The sequence below is a fragment of the Tinamus guttatus genome, unplaced genomic scaffold (assembly GCF_059628265.1).
Source record: "Tinamus guttatus ecotype Peru unplaced genomic scaffold, ASM5962826v1 Tinamus_guttatus_pri_ptg000716l, whole genome shotgun sequence".
In the NCBI taxonomy this organism is placed as follows: domain Eukaryota; kingdom Metazoa; phylum Chordata; class Aves; order Tinamiformes; family Tinamidae; genus Tinamus; species Tinamus guttatus.
The window spans coordinates 875,205-884,792 of NW_028289250.1; the positions used below are offsets into that span (position 1 = coordinate 875,205).

At 40.6% G+C, this 9,588-nt stretch overlaps 1 protein-coding gene across 1 annotated transcript; it reads right to left on the reverse strand.

Annotated features, from left to right (window-relative positions):
- Positions 1–3,257: 3,257 nt before the first annotated feature.
- DCPH1 (damage control phosphatase 1) lies at positions 3,258–9,415 on the reverse strand. Its single transcript, XM_088537049.1, has 5 exons — positions 9,356–9,415; positions 8,457–8,562; positions 7,710–7,951; positions 5,158–5,323; positions 3,258–4,211 (listed from the first exon to the last, which is right to left on the reverse strand). Exons 1-5 carry the CDS (start codon positions 9,403–9,405, stop codon positions 3,444–3,446), a joined length of 1,332 nt encoding a protein of 443 aa, XP_088393175.1. The 5' UTR covers positions 9,406–9,415; the 3' UTR covers positions 3,258–3,443.
- Between the last annotated feature and the right edge of the window lie 173 nt (positions 9,416–9,588).

The window sequence follows — 9,588 nt, forward strand, 5'->3', positions numbered from 1 at the left end:
AAAAGCCTGCTATGTGAACAATTTTCAACATTCAAACACGTCAGTTGCGTTAACTCTAGTACAGCAATTATCAGAGACATTTTAAGAGATTATCCATGCTTTTCAAGGTTTTTAAATTCAAAAAAGAAGGATACCGGTATGCAGTAAGACAGAGCTTTTTCAAAGCAGGACAATATTATAGAAAAGGAATATTTTAAACCTAAATCTGTTTTGTATAAAAGCCCATTGGCTGACTAGGCTTTGTAGACTTTTATACTAAATCTATTTCTCAGGAAAAGACTCCAAGAACTGAGACTTTTTTTTTTTTTTTGGCCTTTGCAGCTACTGAAATAGCAAAATAGTAGAATTTGGACTTTTGCACAAAATCTTAAAAATTTATTTCAATATTCTGGCTAAAGTCCAATCATATCATCAGCTTATTTTCTACTTCAGTTTAAGAAGTCCTATCTTATTGTCCAAATATCTAGAAAATTTTGCATGTACCTTGCTTAGTGAGCATTCAAGTATTCAGACTTGGTTCATTATAGATGGAAATCATCACCATTTCACCAAAAACAATTTACAAATACAGCTGTTCAAAAGGTAGAATAAAAAAGTCAAAATACTTCAGTCTGTGGTTGTTCTGCACGGTTATTGAAATACCCTTATTTTTGTAAAAAAAATACTTAAATGGCACATGATAAGAAAATTAATACCCCTGAGTTACGCTGCACAAATATTTTGGGCAATCAGTTGTAACGTGCAAGTAGTAATTTTTTGAATGCTCGAAAAAGTTTATGCTATAATATACACTCTTTTACATGCTTTATGCTGTATAGCAGTAAATTCCAACTAAATGCATCAAGCACACTGCTGTTTCATAAAGTTACATTGCACGAGCAATTAATGCTGAATATTTAAGAAAATACTTCCTAAATGCATTATTTTTAATTAAATAGTAGATGAGCTGAGAGAGAAGCACACTGCCTCATCAGAATGGTATAGCCTTCACTATTTCTTTGCAGCACGGGATAGTGTAATGCCAGTATTTCAATACCATTTCTTTTCCTTTCAGCAGCCCAAATTTTAGCAACATAGCCAAACAGAAAAGCACCCTCCACATTCAATTCTTCCTAAAGATGTCAGCTACAGCTACAAAAATCAAGCAGTTAAATATTTGAAAGTTAAAGCAGTGCATTCCTAATGTAATTACATAAATCATATCATATTTTACCATAATAAGTTCTCCATATTAGAAAGAGATGATCTAATTCTAAAATAATTACTTATCTTGTAGTATCTATTTGTTAAGTGTTTGTTAAGTAATGGAGCATTTTTTTTATTTAACATGACTTCAGAGTACAGCATAAGCTTTTCCCGATCTGCATTGGGCACTCCTAGAAGTCAGTCCCTGGGCATATACAGAGACAGATCAACAACTGGTGAAGAATACAGTCAAATTCCTCCCCATCTGTAAGGGTTGTGCAAGACTCAAATCTACTCAAGGGTGCCCCCATCTGTGAGACAGTCCTTTTTTGCCTTGGCTTATTCTTTATACATTTTCATACTTCTCCAGCAGTCAAAGGCAGCAGCTAACAATCTGTCCACAGACATCTGATTCATTTCCTATTTTGTTTCTTTGCACATTGTCTCTTTTTCATTGCACATCCTCCAAAGCTTCCATTATCTGTTCTTAACCCACAGGTGTTGCTTCACAGTGCATTTGAAGCAAAGCCTACAGTATTTTCACGTGAGATACTAAGGCTCCAGCACCCAGATTCAATGCATTGCTGATGTACTTGACCCAAGCACTGAAGCTAGTGCCTCCAGGAACGCGCTGGAAACCCTCAGCTCTCACATCTCGAGCTGTAACTTGCATAGTTCCAACCAAGTGCCTAAGGATGGACAAGAATTCATCCTTTAACAGTACTAATCCAAACACGCAAAGGAGATGAAAGCACTCAAGCTACGTCTCTCAATTAGAGCCCTATCAACTATACCATATTGCCTGCTGAAACTCATGACACCTTGGTTTTTGAATACTTGACTTCGTAACTTAAAAATGATAATATACTTTCAGATGCAGGAAAACCACAAAGTCATCAGCAGTTGGAGTACTTATCCACTGCACACATCTGCACTGTATAAACAGTAACATGTAGCAGCAGCTGATTCTCCCCACTTCAGAGTAAGCAGGACCTCTTTTGCCACCCATTTCCTTGATCAGAAGGGACTACATCCCCAGCTGTCCCCACGTTCCAAGCCCAAAACAGTGTTGTCTGATGGCTACAGAAGAGTGCCCAGGCCTCCCTCACTTCTCTAGGCCCTCCAAGGTTTATCCATGTGTTAGGTTAACTCTAAAGTCTTTCCTAACTTTACTTTCAACTGCGTGAGGTTATTTGAGACAGGCAAACACATGGAGCTAGCAGCTCCAGCTAACAGCAACCAGCATGGCAGCTGCTTCTCTAGTAGAGCCCCTGCTGCCCTGGGCAGTACCTATTTCCCACATGGAAGTTTTAAGTTTTATAAGTAAAGAAAATCCCCCCAGTGCAAAGATGCCAGCAGTCCTCAAACCATAAACACTGCTGGATAGAACCCCTTAGTAGTCTGTATAAAATCTGAAACATTACCTAGCAAACTACAGTAACTGATTCTTTTTGTAAAGGGTTTTAGGAGTGCCATTTACTCTTGACAGATTGTCCTTTTTCTACTTCCAGGCCCGACGCTCATGCCAGACGGGGCTACGCTCCTGCTGGAAAAGCGTCTAGCATCATTCACTGGTATTTTAAAATTCAGTTTTAAAGTTTAATTTTCAAATTGAAAATTAGCATGTATTCCAGGTAACACCCAAAAATTCTTCCTTTAATGCACTGCCAGCTTTACTCAGAATTGCCATTTAAAATTTCACTTTCCATTAAAAAAACAGGTAATAAATAGATTTGATGCAAAATGGTGTTGGTAGAAAGACAACTCCATTTTGAACAGTTTTAAAACACACTCCCACAACAGGCTGCAAAGAATTTGTGCATTCCCCCAAAATATTACCTTTCATGCGATGCATGGCATGTGAAGCACAAATTGCATCAAAATTCATACATGCTAAGGTGTGGTTGAAGCTGTTTCTGAAACAAATTTTTTACTGATTAAGATAAACTCTTAAACAGTGACGAGGAAAAAAAAAAGAAAAAAAGGACAACTAAATGTGCATCTAAAACATATTCTGTTGATGACACAGGGAATGAAGAAAATAAATAAATCTGCATTTTAATGTATCTTATATATAAACAAAGACAATTTGTAAGCTTTTGCACAAAAACAATGTCTTTTAGGGAACCATAATAAACAACCTGGGAAAAAAGTGCAGTCAAAAAACAAATCTCTGCTGAAGTCAAACATGCAACAGAGAAAGCAGCTGAAACAATCAGGCTAAATCTATCAGCATATAAGGAACCTGCAAATTGAAATCATACAGCAGCATCAAACTGAACAATACCATATTTCCCACTTATCATCCATTCGGGTTCAGAAGCCTGAATTTGTTCACCTTGCCCTGGTTTTAAGCCAACCTGAATGTCAGATTTCAGTGTTCTCAAACTACAGAGGGGTGCAGGATGAAACCTGTTCAAGGCTTGATAAAATGGAACAGAATATTCCCATTTTCTATCTCCCGCTAATTTTCTATAGTTTAGATCACCTTTGAAAAGAAGCAAGTTTGACTTCTGTAAATCAGCATACAAATCAGGAGCAACTTTAGCCATGCTAGAAAATTCATGTGGCAGAGTCCAAAACATGTTATCATGGAAAACCCAAACTCCCTTTTTCAAATTGCCCTCCCAATTTATTCCACATCTAGACATCCACATATGATTAGCTGACTGCAGTTGTTTAATAGTCCAGTTAAAATCATGCTTTGTGGTATCTGACACATACCATGGAATACTTTTTCCATGGAAATGGATTTCATCAGCTAGCTTGGATGATAACAGGAAGTCAGCCAATACAAGATCAGTTACAAGTTCAAATCCAGCATTATCCAGGATTATGTCAACTCTAACAATAGATTTATCCGTAGTTCTTTTTTTGGCATCTGTAAGTAGCGACCAAAGTTTTTCCATATCATTCACTAAGATGTAAGGTAGCAAGTCTTGCAGGGATTCTAAAGGACTAGATTTCTGAGAGCTGTCTTCACCAGCTGAAAAAGAAAGGTCACATTTATTTCCCCAAAGGGACACCTAGAACAAGGGAAAAGAAAAAACAAAAAGACTTTCTAAGTCTTATTGCAGTTGCATTATAGACTTTACATACATTAAATATATATTCTTCCTTCATTTTAGGAACACAAAGGCTCTGTCTCCCTGTTTTCCAAACTTTAATAAAAGTCAGCTTCTTGTACAGAAATATTAATATAGGAAAAATCTCTTGGAAGAAGCCAAACAATGCTCTGTATTCCTGTAGACATCAGGAACATGTATCAAAGGGAGAAGATAATAATTAACATAAATACCTTAATCACCATACTAAAAAAATAATCTATTTGGCAGGCTGCAGTTCCAGAAAGTCTCGGTGGGAATATACAAAAAGGAATAACAACAACAGACTAAAACTCAGACTAAATAATGTACTATATGAAGCTAAGAAAAATATTTTAAGTATAAATCCATGAAATATAAAAATAGTTTAAATAAATACCAATGAGGTCTTTATAAAGATTTATCAGATAATTAGCTGTGCATGTTGCCAGCTAATGGATTCATTTGCAATACTATATTTCATATTTTACCCAAGGGCATTATTTTCAAGAGTAATGAAGTTATAAAATCTCCTTAAATGTCTTCCAACACCGACTGGCTTCTAACTTTCCAAAAAAACCCTCAAAACTCTGTAATGCATCAACAAAAATAATTTTAGAAATGTTACAGTTCAAAGGCCATCTTGAGTCTGACTTAATGAAAGTATAATGCATAAAGCATAATGAAAGTGTCAGACACAACACAAGCAACCAAAGCTTAAATATTTCCAAAGTAACATCAGAGTATAGCTGTCAGGACAGCATAGCATTTTTACAAGTAGAAGAACCAGATTTTATTTCCATGTAAAGTTTAATATCTCTACAACCTCACGGCTTTTGTTTGCTAAAGAGAGACTTTTAAGTTCTTGTATTGAGCATTACTGGTTTACCTGTAGTAGGTTAAAAAGTTCCCCCTTAAGTTGCTTTTCGTCAAGATCCTTGATGTTCTTAAGAAGTTCCTGAAAGTAAGTGCATAAGGCAGTAACAGCTTGCTGGGATTCAAAAAAATTTTGAGCCTTTCCTTCCTTAAATACGTCGAAGTTGTTAATGGGTGGGCTAAAAACAAAAACAAGTATATTAGCCTACTTCCCACATTGTTATTTACAGCAGCATAAATACTCATGAATATGTTAGCTTTCATTAGGCAGTGTTAGGGATGATAGCCTTTCCACTTCTAACTTCTCATTCTTGCACAACTCTGAAAATGACCCACTGTTTCAGACACACCAATTTGGGGAACTGCACATATACTTGCAATTTTTGAATTCCTTTCCTCATAAAAATTATTAAAACTATAACATAAGTGAACTTAGTGAACAGATGGCCTGGCCCAATTTTGAGTACATTTGTGGTTACAGAGCGTATTTTTCATACCAAATTCTCTTACAGTAGTTAACTAGACTTTGGGAAAATAATCTGAGTATACAAAAAAAGAATTAGTTCTTAAAATGGACGAGCCTGTATGTTTTACATATTACAGGGGCCTATTTACAGTTAAACCTTTTGACCAATGATTCAGTGAACCTCCATGTAAGCATATACTTAAAAGCAGCAAAGTGACTGAGAAACTTAGAGCTTACTCATTAAAAGCATCAGTTCAATTTCTAAAGTGCCACCCAGAAGATCAATCCCCCATTTAAAAGTTTTGCAAAAAGAGTTGAAATTACACAATATACAAGCTAAAACAAAGTCTCATTACTGCATTTCCATCCCCGTAATAATACGGGGACAGCGCTATTCATGAAGTTTTAATTTTTTTTTTTTTGAAGGAGTGGGGCCTTAAACTGTTCATTTCTACCCTATTACATGTAACTGGCCGCAGCATAACATTTTTTTTTCTGCCAAGTTATTTTTAACCGGGATCTTCTCCCAATATTTGTTAACTTGAAAATACAACTGTAACTAAGGACAGTAAGGTAGATTAACTAGCTGGATGGCAGAGCTCAGAGGGTGGTGATCAGCGGTACAGAGTCTAGTTGGAGGCCTGTAGCTAGCGGTGTGCCCCAGGGGTCAGTCCTTGGTCCAGTCCTGTTCAATTTATTCATCAATCACCTGGATGAAGGCACAGAGTGCTCCCTCTGCAAGTTTGCTGATGATACCAAACTGGGAAGAGTAGCTGATACCCCAGAGGGCTGTGCTGCCGTCCAGAGGGACCTGGACAGACTGGACAACTGGGCGGTGAAAAACCTCATGAAATTCAACAAAGACAAGTGCAAGGCCCTGCACCTGGGGAGGAATAACCCCAGACACCAGTACAGGCTGGGGACTGACCTTCTGGAGAGTAGCTCTGCAGAGAAGGACCTGGGTGTCATGGTGGACGACAAGCTGACCATGAGGCAGCAGTGTGCCCTCGTGGCCAAGAAGGCCAATGGGATCCTGGGCTGCATTAAGAAGAGCATCTGCAGCAGGTCGAGGGAGGTGATCCTGCCCCTCTACTCAGCCCTGGTGAGGCCGCATCTGGAGTATTGTGTCCAGTTCTGGGCTCCACAGTACAAGAGGGATGTGGAGCTGCTGGAGAGAGTCCAGCACAGGGCTACAAGGATGATCAGGGGCCTGGAACATCTGCCCTATGAGGAGAGGCTGAGGGAGCTGGGCCTGTTCAGCCTGGAGAAGAGAAGGCTGAGAGGGGATCTAATCAGTGTCTGTAAGCACCTCAAGGGAGGCAGTGAGGAGGATGGTGCTGGCCTCTTTTCAATGGTGGCCACCAAAGAAATAGAGGAAACAGCCAGAAACTGAAGCATCAAAAGTTCCACAGGAACTTAAGGCAAAATTTCTTAACAGTGAGGATGACAGAGCCCTGGAACAGGCTGCCCAGAGAGGTTGTGGAGTCTCCTTCTCTGGAGATCTTCAAAACCCGCTTGGACGCAGTCCTGTGCCATGTGCTCTAGGTGACCCTGCGTGTGCAGGGGGGTTGGACTAGATGATCTCTAGAGGTCCCTTCCAACCTTAAGCATTCTATGATTCTATGACAGAGCAGAAGGAACAGGGGCTGTTTAAGCCAGGTTTCCTGCCACCAAGAACAGCTCTCAAACACTTCTCGGCTTTTTAGCAGCAAAAATTTGAATGGCCCAACAGATCAGTGGCTCTCCCATTTTGCATTTTATGCCAAGATATTGAGAAACGCTTCTAGCCTCATAAACCATTAAAAAAATATATCTCAATATACATTGGTCTGCAGAGTATACAGATACAGGATTTAGAGTTTTGGTATACAGCAAGTCACAAACTGGGGCAGGAAAAAAAAAATAAGATTTTTAAAATCCGCTGCACAGAAGACAGCAAAAGGACTAGTTTTGAAATTAAAGCAGATTAAGGCAAGGTCAAAGAAACATGGTAAACAATTAAGTCTTTTGTTTTACCTTACTCCACAGTTGTCTTCCTTTCTCTTAAAGGGAAAGTTAAGAACAGCGTTTTGCAAAGTAATATGTTAGCAAGTACTTACCTTTGTGCTAATGCTGACTGAATTCTTCGATACATGTAACATTCTACGTAGAGCCATGGGGACTGAAACCAGCTTGGTTCTCCATTTCCGCTGGACAGATTCCGTTGACAGTCCAGGTACTGGTTCCACAGTGCAGCATCTGCCAGCTCATCTTCTAAAGGGGTCACTGGCTTGTCTGTTTGCAATTCATTCCGTAATTTTGAGAGGAAAGATATAGCTCTCTTCTCTGCTTCAACACCCTTCTGAAGGAAGGGGGGAACAAGAGATTCTATTCTGAATATTCATTCCCATGGCATCATAGATCAACTTTCAGAACATCAATAAGTGACAAACTCTAACAGCCAAACACAGAAAACTTCCTAGAAAAGTCTTATCTTGGCTTCCATCAAAAACCTCTTGTTAAACCTTATTTTACAGCTAACACCTCTTAAAATGAGTCAAGTATCAGACTTCTTTTTAAATTGGACTTTTGCACTTTTTTATGAGAGTAACTTGAAACACTGCTATCTTCAAAAGATGTTAAAGCATATCAGACACAGCAGGCATAAAAGAGAAACTGAGGTACTTGGAGAAGATCAGAAAACCAGAAAGTTAAAAAAATAAGAGACACCTACAAGAATGAGATGACCAAGACAGAAATAAAGAGATTACAAAAGCTAAAGACAATAGGAAATAACTTGTAACAAAGAGAAGAAATTTCAAGGATTACAGAAACCTTTCAGCTTAACATAGAGAATTTATTCCTACCTCACCATGTTCTTCAAAGAATTCATTTTTATGCCGATGCAGAGTGTCAATAACTTTTGTGAGGATCTGAGGAAGTCTGTCTTTGATTGTAACATATGCAAAAGACCTAAAAAGGGATGGATCAAAGCATTAATCCTAAAAGGAATTTTTGATAAACTTGTTTTTCAGAGCTTGCATTTAAGTGCCTTGAAAGCAACAGGCACCAAAAATAAAACTTCAACTGGGCGAGTTTGCTGGTCTACTTTCAGAGGGAAAAGAACTTTGTTTTTTTAGAGCAAGTGGTTGGCCCAAGCAAAAGCACAAAAATCGGAATCAATTTCACACACACAAACAAAAATGCTACTGTATTTGCTCAATTACCCAGCGGGAGTATCAAAAAAGATAAATATAGAGCAGGTTTAACAATAAAAATAAGTGCTGCTTACTTTCTAATATACACTGGATTTACTGCATATTTTTAAGATAGTCATTTAGGAAAGCACGATCAACACAGCAGGATCTTTAACCGAAATCGGCGCAGGAATGTTTTTAAACCGTTTTGCTCCTAGCGCTGGAGCTGGGTTTCAAACACTACAAGGAAACAGTTACCCATCACCGGGTATCAAAGAAACCTAGGAAGCAAAACACGGTATCGGCTCCTCCAAGCGCCCCCGCTGCAAGCACCGAGCAGGCACCGCCGCGGCAGCAGGGAGCCGCGGCCGCGCAGCGCCGCCTCCCGGCGTCCCACTGCCCCCCCGGGGCCGGCAGGGAGCTACCGGCGGCACGCCCGCGCTAACGGCCCCGCCGAGGCCCGCGGCACCCGCAGGCGGCCGCTCACAGGCCCGGAGCAGCGGCCGAGCGCCGCGGGCCCCGCTCCCCGCCCGCCTCCCTCACACCGAGCGCGCCGGCCACCGACGGACCCTTTAAATCTGCCCGAGAGTGAGGCCGGTAGCGCCGCTGCCGCCGCCATCTTGCCCCGCCCCCGGAAGCGGGGCACAGCAGGCGGATGTTGCGTGTACGTTACGGCCGTTACAGGACGCTCCGGCGGCGCCGGGAAGAAGGCGGGGGCGGCGGGGCGCGGGCTACGTGCGCCGCCGGCGCGGGGCGGGGCCGCCCTCCCGGAGCGCGGTGGGCGGCGCGGCGGTGGCGCCCT

What these genes read in the sequence shown, in the direction of transcription:
- DCPH1 (XM_088537049.1), bottom strand. Translation starts at nt 9,405, where the DNA reads ATGGCGGCGGCAGCGGCGCTACCGGCCTCACTCTCGGGCAGATTTAAA. An exon ending in CTCTCGGGCAGATTTAAAGG is followed by an intron (nt 8,563 to 9,355) that starts GTCCGTCGGTGG and finishes ATCCCTTTTTAG; the next exon opens with GTCTTTTGCATATGTTACAA. An exon ending in AACTTTTTAACCTACTACAG is followed by an intron (nt 4,212 to 5,157) that starts GTAAACCAGTAA and finishes CCCTTGTTCTAG; the next exon opens with GTGTCCCTTTGGGGAAATAA.